Raw genomic sequence first — 16,176 nt, 5'->3', positions numbered from 1 at the left:
TGCTCGGGTTCCCAGCCGGTCTAGAAAACCCCTTGATCATTGTATTCTGTTTTCATTACCATATACGCAACCCAAAGTAACAACTTCATTTGAATTGGAGTTTGTAAAAGGCAGTGACTTTTGAATTGTAATCCACTGCAGTGAGTAGAGCTGAATGATTAATTGCATTTGCAATATAATTGTGATTTGACAGAAGGCCTGTCAATCTGTCAGTAGCTATGTTTACATGGACACATTTATTGGACTTACGTAAAAGCCTGAATAAAAATGCTTCATGCACACAACCCATTTGGAATATTTTAATCCGATGCAGCCCATTCCGATCAAAGTTTTCTTCCAAGCAAAAGGGGTGATTCATGTCGACTGACATGTCTGATCGGCAGGCATGAAAACACTTATTCCGAACAAACTGTCTTTTCGCGCATATCTGTGATGTCAGTATACCGTATTTTTACCTTAATTAGGCGCGGATAAAAGTCTTAGATTTTCTTCAAAATGTGCGGCGCGCCCTATCATGCAGTGCTCCCTATGTGTTGTTGTTGTGAGCCGGACGTATTAAAGAGCGCCATGAGAACGTTAGCGGGAGAATTGTGGGCGTGGATTTGCAGTATGAATGAATTTAAATTTGATCTGTACCACAGTTTTGTTTCTTATATTTTTTGCGGGAGCTTGAAGCAATGTATAAGGTACCATCTATAAAAGGGGAGATGTTAGAGGGAGTGGAAAACCCCCCGCCCCCACATACAATGGTATACCCCAGCGGCACTGCTGTGTTGTGTTACGTCATGACGCACGGGCGTCTGTTCAATACAGTCACACACTTGAGCACTCGCTGTCGTCCTCTGTCTCATTATTATCTATACATATACAGGACTGTCTCAGAAAATTAGAATATTGTGATAAAGCTCTTTATTTTCTGTAATGCAATTAAAAAAACAAAAATGTCATACATTCTGGATTCATTACAAATCAACTGAAATATTGCAAGCCTTTTATTATTTTAATATTGCTGATTATGGCTTACAGCTTAAGAAAACTCAAATATCCTATCTCAAAATATTAGAATATTTCCGCAGACCAAGTAAAAAAAAGATTTATAACACCAAAACAAAATCAAACATTTGAAAATGTCCATTAATACACTCAGTACTTGGTTGGGAATCCTTTTGCACGGATTACTGCAGCCAATGCGGCATGGCATGGAGGCATTGCTGAGGTGTTATGGATGCCCAGGATGCTTCAATAGCGGCCTTTAGCTCAGTTTCATTGTTGGGTCTGGTGTCTTTCAGCTTCTTCTTCACAATACCCCACAAATTCTCTATGGGGTTCAGGTCAGGGGAATTGTCAGGCCAATCGAGGACAGTAATGGTCAGTACACCAATTACTGGTGGTTTTGGCACTGTGGGCAGGTGCCAGATCATGCTGGAAAATGAAATCATCATCTCCATAGAGCTTTTCAGCAGACGGAAGCATGTAGTGCTTTAAAATCTACATTTACTCTGGACTTGATGAAACACAGTGGACCAACATCAGCAGCTGACATTGCTCCCCAAACCATCTCTGACTGTGGGAACTTCACACTGGATTTCAAGCAACTTGGATTTTGCTCCTCTCCAGCCTTTTCTTCAGACTCTGGCGCCGTGACTTCCAAATGAAATACAAAACTTGCTTACATCTGAAAAGAGGACTTTCGACCACTCTGCAACTGTCCAGTGCTTATTTTCCATAGCCCAAGTCAGACGCTTCTTCCGTTGTCTTGAGTTCAGAAGTGGCTTGACCATGGGAATAAGGCTATTGTAGCCCATTTCCCGGACACGTCTGTGAACAGTGGCTTTTGATACCTGGACTCCAGCTTCAGTCCACTGTCTTTGAAGCTCCCCCAAATTCTGGAAGCGACTCTTCTTCACAAGGCTGCGGTCATCTCTCTTGGTTGTGCAGCGTTTCCTGCCACATTTCCCCTTTCCAACAGACCTTTTGTGGATGTGCTTTGAAACTGCACTCTGTGAACAGCTTGCTCTTTGAGAAATGTCTTTTTGTGTCTTACCCTCCTGATGGAGGGTGTCAATGATGGTCCTCTGGACAGCAGTCAGATCAGCAGTCTTCCCCATACTTGTGATTTAGTTTACTGAACCAAGCTGAGTGAACCAAGGCTCAGGAAACCTTTGCAGGTGTTTTGAGTTAATTAGACGATTCAAGTGATTAGTTGAATTTCCTACTATTATACTTTTTCATGATATTCTAACATTTTGGGATAGGATATTTGAGTTTTCTTAAGCTGTATGCCATAATCTGCAATATTAAAATAATAAAAGGCAATATTTCAGTTTATTTGTAATGAATCTAGAATGTATGGCATTTTTGGTTTTTTAATTGCATTACAGAAAATAAAGAACTTTATCACAATATTCAAATTTTCTGAGACAGTCCTGGACACACAAACATATCAAAGTCAAAGTCTGCTTTATTGTCAATTTCTTCACATGTCAAGACATACATAGAGATCAAAATTGCGTTTCCTACTATCCCACAGTGGAGACAAGACATATTACACCCAATTGGTCCAAAGACAAACAAAACATTCAAGTAAACAATACAAAATGTAAAAATAAGAAGGCACATACAATGAATAAATAAGAGCAACTTGGTTGAAATGGTGCAATTGTGCATACAGCAGACAGTCAGTATAATAGCGCAAAAGTACAAGTGGAGTAGTGCAAGTGGAGTAGTGCAAGGCAGCCATCGTGGCCCAAAAGGCCAGGACGTCATGCAGTCGAGGGGAGAGGGGGGAGAGAGTTCAGGATCCTAACAGCCTGGAGTATGAAGCTGTTGGTGAGTCTGGTGGTGCGGGAGTGCAGGCTTCTGTATCTCTTCCCAGAGGGCAGTAGATCAAACAAAGTGTGAATGGGGTGACTCACATCACTCACAATCGTGGTCGCCTTGCGGGTGAGATGGGAGGTGTAAATGTCCTTCAGGGAGGGGAGTGAAGCGCCAATAATCCTTCCAGCTATGTTCACTATGCGCTGCAGGGCCTTCCTGTTGTATTCAGTGCAGCTTCCACCCCACACAGCGATACAGCTGGAGAGGACGCTCTCAATGGTGCCTCGGTAGAATGTGGTCATGATGGCTGGTGGCGCACTTGCTCGCCTGAGTTTCCGTAGGAAGTACAGGCGGCGCTGAGCTTTCTTCGCCAGTGATGCAGTGTTGGTGGTCCAGGAGAGGTCTTCACTGATGTGCACCCTCAGCAATCTGGTGCTGCTCACTCTCTCCACCACAGCACCGTCGATGGTTAGCGGCAGGTGTTGGGTGTGACCCTTCCGGAAGTCAACAACAATTTCCTTGGTCTTGTTGACGTTCAGCAGGAGGTTGTTGTCCCTGCACCATCTCCAACCTGTATTTAGTCTCGTCGCCCTTGGTGATGAGACCCACCAGAGTCGTGTCGTCAGCAAATTTTACTATACGGTTGTTGCTGTAGGTTGCAGTGCAGTCATGCGTCAGCAGGGTGAAGAGCAGCGGACTGAGCACGCAGCCTTGGCGGGCCCCCGTGCTCAGCGTGATGCTGCTTGAGATATTGTCGCCAACACGTAGTACTTGAGGCCTCTGACAGTGGAAGTCCAGTAGCCAGTTGCAGAGGTATGTACCGAGTCCCAGTTTGTCGAGTTTGCAGATGAGTCGTTGTGGTACAATGGTGTTGAATGCCGAACTGAAGTCTACAAACAGCAATCTCACATACAAGTCTCTTTTTTCTAGGTGGGTGAGGGCTGAGTGGAGGGCAGAGCAGATTGCATCCTAAGAGGACCGTTTGGCTCGGTATGCAAACTGGAAGGGGTCAAGGGTGGGGGGGAGAATGGATCTGATGTGTGTCATGACAAGCCGCTCAAAGCACTTCATGATGATGGGTGTCAGTGCCACGGGGCGGTAGTGATTGTAGCAGGATGGAGCATTTTTCTTCGGCACAGGTATGATTGTGGCAGCCTTGAAACATGATGGGACGATGGCTTGCTTCAGGGAAGTGTTAAAGATGTCTGTGAAGACAACCTTAAGCTCCTCAGCGCAGTCCTTCAGCGCTCGACCTGGGATGTTGTCTGGGCCTGCTGCCTTACGGGTGTTGATAGCAGCAAGTGTCCTCCTCACGCTATCGGCAGAGAAGCACAGGGGCTACTCGTGTGGAGGGGGAGGGGTCTTCAGCGGGCAAGTGCTGTTCTGAGCGTCAAAGCGAGCAAAGAAGCGGTTTAGATCGTTGAGCAGAGGGATGTTGCTCTCACAGCTCTGCGGCGCGGGCCTGTAGTCTGTGATGGTCCGAATGCCCTGCCATAGGCTTCGTGGGTTCCTGCTGTCTTTGAAGTGGGCGGTAATCTTGCCTTTGTGAATGCCTTTTTCGTTTCCTTGATGCTATGGGACAGGTTGGCCCTCGCTGTTCTCATGCCAGCTTCATCCCCAGCTCTGTAGGCTTTGTCTCTGGCCCTCGGCAGCCTGAGGACATCCCCTGTCAGCCATGGCTTCCAGTTAGCCCGAGTGATGATGGATTTTGTGTGGGTCACATCATCAATGCACTTTGTGATGTAAGAGGTTACAGAGTCTGTATACTCCTCTATGTCTGTCTGATTGTTGTAAGTGGGTGCCTGCTTAAACATTTCCTAGTTTGTTGTGTCAAAGCAGTCTCGAAGAGCATCAGTGGCTCCCTCAGGCCACACTTTTACCTGCTTGCGAACCGGCCTGGATGCTTTCACTCTTTGTCTGTATGCGGGCATTAGTATAACAGTGATATGGTCACAAAGTCCAATGTGGGGAACGGGGGTGGCTTTGAAAGCTCCTTTATGTGTAGTGTAGACCAAGTCCAGGATGCTGCCTCCTCGTGTTGGAAAATCAACATGCTGGTGTAGCTTTGGAAAAACAGTCTTTAGGTCTGCATGATTAGGTGAAACCGTCAGGGTGCGCCGTCTGTTGTTCACTGACAGCCCGGTACAGTTCACTAAGAGCCGTGATCCTGTCGCTTTCAATGTTGGAAGGCGGGATGTATACCGCGACTAGCAGAATCGCAGTAATTTCCCTTGACAGGTAAAAAGGACGCCACTTTATGATCACAAACTCCGCCAGTGGCGAGCAGTGTTTGCATACAACTACAGTGTCCCGGCACCATTCGTCACCAATGTAAACACAGATTCCTCGTCCTTGTGATTTTCCACCCTTTACAATGGCTCGGTCTGCTCAATAGCATGCTAGCTGCCCCAGTTGTACAGCAGAGTCCGGAATGTTAACATTTAACCAAGTCTCAGTGAACACGAGCACACAGCAGTTACTCACTGTCCGGTTTGTAGATCTCAGCAGTCGTATACAATCCATTTTGTTGTCCAGTGATCGAACATTCGCCAGAAGTTGGGTTGGCCGCTAGCCTGGCCCGGACGCCTCCGCGCTTGCCCCTCTTCTGCCTCCTCACACACCGCTTACGACTCTTTCTATCCGGGGGAGGAGTAGCAGGCGAGTCCGGTGTTGTTACAGGCTGGAGTAGTCCGAGTTCCTTTAATGTCTCTGTTTCAAAGTTCAGAACTCTGCAAAACTCGCTTTTGCCGATGTCTAGTAGAAACTGCCTGCTGTACTTGTAGCACGACGTAGTAAGACGAGACGAACACGTAAAACTGTCGTACAAACACTTCTTAAATGAACAAAACACCGCTCGTTTGGGACAGAGAGAGGTCGCTGCGCGTGCACGCGCCGCCATCTTGAATATATGTATATGAATATGTAAGGAGACCAGGTGTTTTTTTCCACGCATCACCATCGCTGTTGATCTGCGACTCTATGCGTGCCCATCTCACAGCCGATGTGAGAAAACAAGTGAAGCAAATGAACGCCGAGCTTGCTAACATGTCTGCAGGCACTGTTGTTCGAGCTTTCGTAAAAGCCGGCATCATATCCGAGGAGCCACACGGCACGGAAAGTGACTCTGACAGTGAAGAAAGTGAACCTGGCATGTCTGTTGGAGATTTAGCACTGCTGTTCAATTCGGAAACAGAGGATGAGGACTTCGATGGGTTTAATTGATGACCATTACCGGTCATAAAAATGTGAATACCAAACTCTGTTTTGCTCCCGCTTGTATTTTAAATACGCACACTTGCTTGTGTGTGTGTGTGTGTGTGTGTGTGTGCGTGCGTGTGTGTGTGTTGTTGTTGCCATGAGAACGTTTGGGCGAAGTGTGGGCGTGGATTTGCAGTCCGCCCCGTGTGTGTGTGTGTGCGTGCGTGTGTGTGTGTGTGTGTGTGTGTGCTGTCATCACAGCTGATCTGAAAAAACAATTGAAGCAATGAACGCCGAGCTTGCTGTCATTCCGGGAGGCACGACAAAGGAACTCCAACCGCTGGACATCAGTGTGAACCGGCCGTTCAAAGTAAACAGGTAAAATAAATAAAGCTAACATGTCTGCTGGCACCGTGTGTGTGTGTGTGTGTGTGTGTGTGTGTGTGTGTGTGTGTGTGTGTGTGTGTGTGTGTGTGTGTGTGTTGTTGTAAGGCGGACATAGTTGAGAGCGCCATGAGGACGTTAAAGGGCTAAGTGTGGGCGTGGATTGTATATATAAAACTCGTGCCCTATGAGCTGTTGCGCCCTATGTGTGTGTTAAACACAGTCATGGCACACAACTGAGACTGCGCCTTTTATTACAGTGCGCCTTTTGAACATGAAAATACGGTATGCGTTTCTGTTATTACCAGAAGCCAGTAGTAGCAAATAGAGCAAAAAATAGTGTCCACAAGACTGAACTGGTCTAGTCTAGAACATTGCAGCTCCATTCGGAAGTGTTAACCAAAAATAACTGCGCAAACAAGAAAAATACACGAAGTAATGCTAATGTTTAAAGCACACATGAAAGGAGTAATATTTTGTTGACACCGAAGTTGCTACGGCTTCTTCTTCTACTCCTATTTCATGTATATTTGGTCAATTTGCGTATGTCAAAAAAAAAATTTAATCGAAAGTGTGATGCATGAACACAAGTATCCTAATCGGATCAATATTTCCATGAAAACAGTGCATCCAATCATAATTTTAATCTGACCCATGTAAACATAGCTACTGAGGCGATTGTCTGATATGCTTGATCTTTTTCGCCTTGCAAGGTAAAGAAAAACGTAAATCGCAGTGTACCTGTGTTGTATATTTTCTGATGTTTTGTCTGCCGTCATATGTCAAAGTGCGTGTGGAAGTGTTTGTCAGCTGTGTGCCGGCCATCATGTATGTTTATTTATTTTTGCGACACTTCACAAGAAAATTGGTTGACTACAAGTTAGTGTGTATCTGATGTTTGAGCACAGACATTGAGACGATAGTGTCTGGCAAGTGGTTTTTGACTAGCTGTCCACTGTAGTTGACACAAAGATTCATGAAAAGCTTCAAAATGGATGCTGTACAAATGAAGACGACTCACTCTGTAGCATGTCACTGTAGGCATTGTCAGCAATGGCGTAGATGTGTGGTGGCACTTCGATACGGCGTCTTCCCTTGTAAGTCACCACCACTTGGTCTGAGTAGACTGGCAGCCATTTGTAAGGATTAATTGTCACACAGAACAAGCCAGAGTAGGTCTGACACAGACACACAGATACAACAACACTATGATTATTGTAGTCATTACTGAGCATGATTGCAAAATAATTTTTACTTTTACTATTCATTCATTCATTTTTCCGCTTATGGTCACGATAGTCGCTGGTTGGCTGAAGACTATCCCAGCTGTCCTGGGATGGTAGTCAGGGTACACCATGAACTGGTCGCCTGCCAATTGTAGGACACACATTGACTAACAACCATACACACTCAATCACACTAACGGACAATTTGGAGTGGGCAATTGGTCTACCATGTATGTTTTGGGGAGGAAACCATAGTACCTGGAGGGAAAGCTATGCAGGCGTGGAGAAAACATGCAAACTCCTCACAGGAAGGCCAGGGCTGGAATCAAACTCTCAGAACTTTGAGGCGTGTGTTCTGACCAGTGGTCCACCGTGCCTTCTTTTATTATTATAACTTGTAAAAAAAAATTCTTTTGGCAACACGGTGGATAACTGGTTAGTACCAAGGCCTTAGAGTGCAGGGATGAAGGGTTCGATTCTGGCTTCGGTCTTCCTGTGTGGAATTTACATGTTATCCCCATGCCTGCGTGGGTTTCTGCAGGTACTACCTTTTCCTCAGTTCAAGGTGTATCCCGCCCACTGCCCGAAGACTGCTGGGATAGGCTCCACCATGCCCATGATCCTCGTGAGAGTAAGCTGTTTGAAAGGTGAATGAATTGAATGAATGAATTATTTCTGTTGTTATTGTACTAATCATACATAGATCATCCACATGCTGTATCTGCGCCTGAGGTTGAAGAGTACAGACGCCTCATTGAGATGCGTTAACATGGCAATGTCCTCCATCATGTCAAACTTGGAGGGGTTGGTGGGTTGCAGGTCATCCTCCTTGACAATGACAAACTGTGAATAGAAAAGAAGAAAACATTGAATAAGTGTAATGAAAACCTCTTAATAATGCTGAATAGTTGCAATTTAATCAGGCAAACCAAGCAACAGCAGTGTAGAAACTTTCAAACACTAAAACAGGCCAAGCTAATAGTAACCCTCATAGTAAAATTAGTGTTGATATGTGGTCATCAACATTTGCAGCATGATTCCTAGATGAGAGCAAATATAGGACATTTGCTGAATAACTCCATATTGACTTCCTTGGTTTATCTGACACAATCTCCAGAAACTGCTATAAAAATGCCAGATTATGACCCATGGCCGCTGTTCCGACTCCTGGATGGCAGTGCTTTTTTCCTACGTGCACGGCAGCCAGCCGTGCACCCTGTGCTTGTCCTCATGAAGCACAATGCTCAGAGGCACGCCCCGCGCTATGAGCGCTCATAGTCGCTGTCCAGACTCTTTCTAGATGGCGGTGCATTTTTCCATCGTCACGTCTCCGCTCTCGCTCTGCTGTCCGGCTGACGCACCCTCCATGCGCGCGTCGCCAATACGAAACTGCGTCTGCTAATCGGCGCTGATCGCCACCACCTTAGGGCGTCTACAGTGTATAGACGTGTAAATCCGTTGAGAAAAATATTTTTTTAAATATGGGGGGGAGCGGCTGGCCAGCTGGCCGGGGAACGTTAGCCTCGGCGACTCGCGAGCAAGCATATATATATATATATATACATACAAATATATATACCGTTTTTTTCCGTGTATAATACGCAAAATTTAACTAATTTATTGTCCTAAAATCTGGGGTGCGCATTATACATGGGTACAATTTTTTTTTAAATTTTTTTTTTAAATTTCTTTTTTTTTTTTTTTTTTTTTTTTAAGAAAATCATGGTACTGGTACGAGTATTGATTTATGTATTGTTCTCTTCTTGTCATGTTGTGAAAGAATGTGGGTTGAATAAATACCGAAAGAACAATAGTGTGTTTGTACTGTGCTCTGGTCATTTCGTCAAAGAAGGGATAATAGTCCTCTCCTCTTCTTGACTGACAATGAATGTGATAGTTTAATACAATCAGCAAATAACAAAATGCGTATTACAGGTAATATTTAATTTCACAACACTTTGCCTTGTTCCTTTCGTCTCTGCTGTTCACTTCAAACACGCTCCATACGAACGCAATGCTCTCGTATCAGACGCTTGCTCGATCACCTGCTCGTTTGCCGTCACAATGTACCCTACACAAATCCGAAACATTTGTTGCGGCTCCGAGTCACGACGAGGGGCAAGTTTTGGTTTCCAAGGGTGTTTTTATTCCTCTTCAACGTCTCTCCCATACAGAGCCGCCTTTTTCACATGTCCGCACGTCACTTTCCTCTCTTTTCATCTGATCGCGGTGGTGCCTTTAGGGGCAGTCGGACAAATCAACGCCAACAAAAAAAATACATCCAGCCTAGTTAAGACCATACCAAAGACTATAAAAATGGGACCCATTGCCTCCCTGCGTGTGTGACGATCATTGGGACTTAAAAAAAAAAAAGAAAAAAAAGAAAAAAAGAAAAAAATTGGGTGCGTATTATACATGGGTACAGGCTTTTTTCCAGCATCAACATGCCATTGTTAGGGTGCGTATTATACATGGGGGCGTATTATACACGGAAAAAAACGGTATATGTACAGTGGAGCCTCGGTTTTCGACCACAATCCGTTCCAGAAAGCTGTTTGAGAAGTGAATCCGAATCATGTTTTCCCATTACAAATAATGGAAATAAAATTAATCCGTTCCAAGCCAAACAAATGCTTTTTTAAAGCATTTTTTCATTATTTTACACCATAAACTGCATAAATGAGTAGGTTATGTATAAATAAATAATATAAATGATAAACTGAATTAATAGAGTAGGCTAGGCTGGGGAATGTATTGCCGTATCTGTAGCAACTCGCTTGTGGATTTCATTCTAATAGTAAAATATATCTTTAAATTGTGAGGGGAAAAAAAGCACAACAAAGAGCAAAGGTTTGTTGGTAAGCACAGTCGCCCCTCTCGCAACATCACTTCCTTTAAGAGCGTCTTTGTTTTTCAGGATCGAGCTTGTTTTTACCTGCTTTTTTGCACTGTTTTTCTTCCTTTGCACTATTTTTTTATCTAATATTTTTTTATCTCCACTGTATACTGTGTATTGTGTATATACTGTCCATATTCTTTAATTATATATATCTTTTACTTTTTTAAATCTTTTACCCCCTTCCCCGCATGCGTGTGTGTGTGTGTGTGTGTGTGTGTGTGTGTGTGTGTGTGTGTGTGTGTGTGTGTGTGTGTGTGTGTGTGTGTGTGTGTGTGTGTGTGTGTGTGTGTATATGTTAAGTGTACTGCTGCTAACACAGGAGTTTCCCCATTGAGGGAATAATAAAGGATTATCTAATCTAATCTAATCTAATTGTCGATTTTGTCATGCAAAACTCCCGCGCCAACTCTGACACACGCACACGGGACTCATATTTTGCGATTAATTCTTTTTTAAATTCAACCGTTTTGCGCAGTGCACGGCAGCCAGCCGTCTCCATGATCAGCTTTACTGCTCCCACTTGTTTCCGTTTGAGGCATGATTAGAGTTGATGCAATCCTCAGAGTAACGAGAATGTAATAACGAACGGAGTCAGTTGGCATGCGGGTCCCTCTCGGCTCATCTCGCGAGATTCGACAACCGAAATTTTGTCCGACATCCGAAGCAAAAAAATCTCAAATTTTTTGTTCGAATACCGATTTGTTCGAGAACTGGGACATTTGAAAACCGAGGCTCCACTGTACAGTCAAACCTCGGTTTTCGAACGTCCCGTTTCGATATATATATAGTATATATATATACTATATGTATATATACACCGTATTTTTCGGACTAAAAGTCGCTCCGGAATATAGGTCGCATTAGCCATAAAATGCACAATAACGTGAAAAAAAACATATATAAGTCGCTCCGGAGTATAAGTCGCATTTTGGGGGAAATTTATTCGACAAAATCCAACACCAAGAACAGACATGAACGAGCACCAACAGGCTAAACGATAGGTATGCTAACGTGACATAAACACAAACAAAGAACTGAGAACGGGCCTGACGTAACAGAGTTATTCAAAAAACTATTACATAAATAACACGTTTATAAAACCATCTGTGTCCAATTCATTAAATCCATCGATCGTCCTTTGTCAACAATGGGTGCGCGCCGCTGATGGCGCTTGCACTTCAAAATATTCCACAGGCCCATATAACGATATATAAATTATATATCAAATAACTATTATAGGGCGGCACGGTGGCGCACTGGGTAGCACGTCCGCCTCACAGTTAGGAGGGTGCGGGTTCGATTCCACCTCCGGCCCTCCCTGTGTGGAGTTTGCATGTTCTCCCCGGGCCCGCGTGGGTTTTCTCCGGGCACTCCGGTTTCCTCCCACATCCCAAAAACATGCTTGGTAGGCCGATTGAAGACTCCAAATTGTCCCTAGGTGTGAGTGCGAGTGCAAATGGTTGTTTGTCTCTGTGTGCCCTGCGATCGGCTGGCAACCGGTTCAGGGTGTCCCTCGCCTACTGCCCGTTGACGGCTGGGATAGGCTCCAGCACTCCCGCGACCCCCGTGGGGACTAAGCGGTTCAGAAAATGGATGGATGGATGGATAACTATTATATAAGCAATAATATTATCAAACCATCTGTGTCACTCTAAATCATTAAATCCATCGATCAAATTCCTCATCCTTTGTCAACAACGCCGCGCGTGCGCCCTGACGTCAGCCTCGTCGTTATTCCACAGATCTAGTACATAACTATATTGTAGCGTTAACAAAGTACAAGGAAAGACGTGGGTTTGGTAAACGGCTCTTCATTTCAAAACAAGATGTCAACGAGCCAACAACTACTGAACTGTAACGATAAAAACATATACAAGTTGCTACACGAAATAAAATATATCACATAACTATAACATAAATAGTTAACAGCCACACGGCCCCAAGCACCGGCGTCGACTTCCAGGCGTGTGGCGGCGCGGACTTCCATCCCCGGAGGTGGCACTTCCAGCCACGGAGGTGGAAGGGAGCTCCATAGAATAGGACCGGGCGTGCGTAAAAGCCATGTCCGTGCCCCATCCACCGTCCCTGGATAGCCACCCGGCCGAGCACCGGCCCCCGACTTCCATCCACGGAGGTGAAAGAGAGCTCCGTAGAGTAGGACCGGGCGTGCGTAAAAGCCATAATCCATCCATCCATCCATCCATCCATCTTCTTCCGCTTATCCGGGGTCGGGTCGCGGGGGCAGCAGCTTCAGGAGGGACTCCCAGACTTCCCTCTCCCCAGCCACTTCATCTAGCTCATCCCGGGGGATCCCAAGGCGTTCCCAGGCCAGCCGTGAGACATTGTCTCTCCAGCGCGTCCTGGGTCGTCCCCGGGGTCTCCTACCGGTGGGACATGCCCGGAACACCTCCCCAGGGAGGCGTCCAGGAGGCATCCTGATGAGATGCCCGAGCCACCTCATCTGGCTCCTCTCAACGTGGAGGAGTAGCGACTCTACTCCGAGTCTCTCCCGGATGACCGAACTTCTCACCCTATCTCTAAGGGAGAGCCCGGACATCCTGCGGAGAAAACTCATTTCGGCCGCTTGTATCCGGGATCTCGTTCTTTCGGTCACGACCCATAGCTCGTGACCATAGGTGAGGGTAGGAGCGTAAATCGACCGGTAAATTGAGAGCTTTGCCTTTTGGCTCAGCTCTCTCTTTACCACGACGGACCGGTACAGAGTCCGCATTACTACCGACGCTGCACCGATCCGCCTGTCGATCTCGCGCTCCATCCTCCCCTCACTCGTGAACAAGACCCCAAGATACTTAAACTCCTCCACTTGGGGCAGGATCTCATCCCCGATCCGGAGAGGGCATTCCACCCTTTTCCGATCGAGGACCATGGACTCGGATTTGGAGGTGCTGACCCTCATCCCGACCGCTTCACACTCGGCTGCGAACCGCTCCAGTGAGAGCTGGAGATCACGGCCTGAAGAAGCCAACAGCACAACGTCGTCTGCAAAAAGCAGAGACGCGATGCTGAGGTCCCCAAACCGGACACCCTCAACGCCTCGGCTGCACCTAGAAATTCTGTCCATAAAAATTATGAACAGAATCGGTGACAAAGGGCAGCCTTGGCGGAGTCCAACCCTCACTGGGAACGAATCCGACTTACTGCCGAAAATGCGGACCAAACTCTGGCATCGGTGATACAGGGACCGAACCGCCCTTATCAGTTGGCTCGGTACCCCGTACTCCCGAAGCACCCCCCACAGAACCTCCCGAGGGACACGGTCGAACGCCTTCTCCAAGTCCACAAAACACATGTGGACTGGTTGGGCGAACTCCCATGCACCCTCGAGGATCCTGTTGAGGGTGAAGAGCTGGTCCACTGTTCCACGGCCAGGACGAAAGCCACACTGTTCCTCCTGAATCCGAGGTTCGACCTCCCGACGGACCTTCCTCTCCAGCACCCCTGAATAGACCTTACCAGGGAGGCTGAGGAGTGTAATTCCCCTGTAATTGGAACACACCCTCCGGTCCCCCTTCTTAAAGAGGGGAACCACCACCCCAGTCTGCCAATCCAGAGGCACTGTCCCCGATGTCCACGCGATGCTGTAGAGACGTGTCAGCCATGACAGCCCCACCACATCCAGAGCCCTTAAGAAATCCGTGCGGATCTCATCCATCCCCGGGGCCTTGCCACCGAGGAGTTTTTTAACTACCTCAGTGACTTCAACCCCAGAGATTGGAGAGTCCGCCTCAGAGTCCCCAGGCCCTGCTTCCACAATGGAAGGCGTGTCGGTGGAATTGAGGAGGTCTTCGAAGTATTCTCCCCACCGACACACGACGTCCCGAGTCGATGTCAGCAGCACGCCATCTCCACTGTAAACAGTGTTGACGTTGCACTGCTTTCCCCTCCTGAGACGCCGGATGGTGGACCAGAATTTCCTCGAAGCCGTCCGGAAGTCATTGTCCATGGCCTCGCCAAACTCCTCCCACACCCGGGTTTTTGCCTCAGCAACCGCCGAAGCCGCGTTCCGCTTGGCCATCCGGTACCTGTCAGCTGCCTCCGGAGTCCCGCAGGCCAAAACGGCCTGATAGGACTCCTTCTTCAGCTTGACGGCATCCCTTACCGCCGGTGTCCACCAGCGGGTTCGGGGATTGCCGCCACGACAGGCACCAATGACCTTACGGCCACAGCTCCGGTCGGCCGCCTCAACAATGGAGGCGCGGAACAAGGTCCACTCGGACTCAATGTCCACTCGGACTCAATGTCCCCCGCCTCCCCCGGGACGTGGGAAAAGCTCTGCCGGAGGTGGGAGTTGAAGCTCTTCCTGACAGGGGATTCCGCCAGACGTTCCCAGCAGACCCTCACAGAACGTTTGGGTCTGCCAGGTTGGACCGGCATCTTCCCCCACCATCGGAGCCAACCCACCACCAGGTGGTGATCAGTTGACAGCTCCGCCCCTCTCTTCGCCCGAGTGTCCAAAACATGCGGCCGCAAATCCGATGACACGACTACAAAGTCGATCATCGAACTGCGGCCTAGGGTGTCCTGGTGCCAAGTGCACACATGGACACCCTTATGTTTGAACATGGTGTTCATTATAGAAAATCCGTGTCGAGCACAGAAGTCCAATAATAGAACACCGCTCGGGTTCAGATCGGGGGGGGCCGTTCCTCCCAATCACGCCCTTCCAGGTCTCACTGTCATTGCCCACGTGAGCATTGAAGTCACCCAGTAGAACGATGGAGTCCCCAGAAGGAGCGCCCTCCAGCACTTCCTCCAGGGACTCCAAAAAGGGTGGGTACTCTGAGCTGCCGTTTGGTGCATAGACACAAACAACAGTCAGGACCCGTCCCCCCACCCGAAGGCGGAGGGAGGCTACCCTCTCGTTCACCGGGGTGAACCCCAATGTGCAGGCGCCCAGCCGGGGGGCAATAAGTATACCCACACCTGCTCGACGCCTCTCACCGTGGGCAACTCCAGAGTGGAAGAGAGTCCAGCCCCTCTCGAGAGGGCTTGTACCGGAACCCAAACTGTGCGTGGAGGCAAGTCCGACTATATCTAGTCGGAACTTTTCTGCCTCGCACACCAGCTCGGGCTCCTTTCCAGCCAGAGAGGTGACATTCCATGTCCCAAGAGCCAGCTTCTGCAGCCGGGGATCAGACCGCCAAGGTCCCTGCCTTTGGCCGCCGCCCAGCTTGCAATGCACCCGACCCATTTGGCCCCTCCCACAGGTGGTGAGCCCATGGGAAGGGGGACCCACGTTTCCTTTTCGGGCTGAGCCCGGCCGGGCCCCATGGGCGAAGGCCCGGCCACCAGACGCTCGCCTTCGAGCCCCGCCTCCAGGCCTGGCTCCAGAGGGGGGCCCCGGTGACCCGCGTCCGGGCGAGGGAAAACGTGATCCATTAATTTTTTTCATCATAAGGGGCTGATGAGCCGTGCTTTGTCTGGCCCCTCACCTAGGACCCGTTTGCCATGGGTGACCCTACCAGGGGCATGAAGCCCCAGACAACATGGCTCCTAGGATCATAGGGGCACGCAAACCCCTCCACCACGATAAGGTGACGACTCACGGAGGGGTAAAAGCCATGCGCTGCGCTGCGCTGCTGACGTCACTTGAAATTCAAGCCATCGATTTTCCGCGGCTAAATCCTGTTC

At 47.9% G+C, this 16,176-nt stretch overlaps 1 protein-coding gene and 1 long non-coding RNA gene across 2 annotated transcripts in view; one reads left to right on the top strand and one right to left on the bottom strand.

Moving 5' to 3' along the window:
- Nucleotides 1–16,176, bottom strand: part of LOC119119480 (myosin-7B-like) — a gene marked incomplete at its 3' end in the record, with an annotated part of 180,400 nt that overhangs the window by 151,740 nt on the left and 12,484 nt on the right. Inside the window, exons 3-4 of the mRNA XM_037245895.1 lie at nucleotides 8,325–8,468; nucleotides 7,421–7,577 (exon numbers count right to left, since the gene is read on the bottom strand). Coding sequence (XP_037101790.1) covers nucleotides 7,421–7,577; nucleotides 8,325–8,468 — 301 coding nt within the window. The remainder of the gene's footprint in view (nucleotides 1–7,420; nucleotides 7,578–8,324; nucleotides 8,469–16,176) is intronic.
- On the top strand, nucleotides 1,352–6,077 carry LOC119119547. Its single transcript, XR_005097341.1, has 3 exons — nucleotides 1,352–1,362; nucleotides 2,421–2,423; nucleotides 5,900–6,077. It is a non-coding gene; the product is annotated as an uncharacterized LOC119119547 (long non-coding RNA).

Source organism: Syngnathus acus, chromosome 2 (assembly GCF_901709675.1).
Source record: "Syngnathus acus chromosome 2, fSynAcu1.2, whole genome shotgun sequence".
Taxonomy (NCBI): Eukaryota; Metazoa; Chordata; class Actinopteri; order Syngnathiformes; family Syngnathidae; genus Syngnathus; species Syngnathus acus.
Note: the sequence above shows the minus strand (reverse complement) of the source record. Positions and strands in the feature narration are given on the sequence as shown.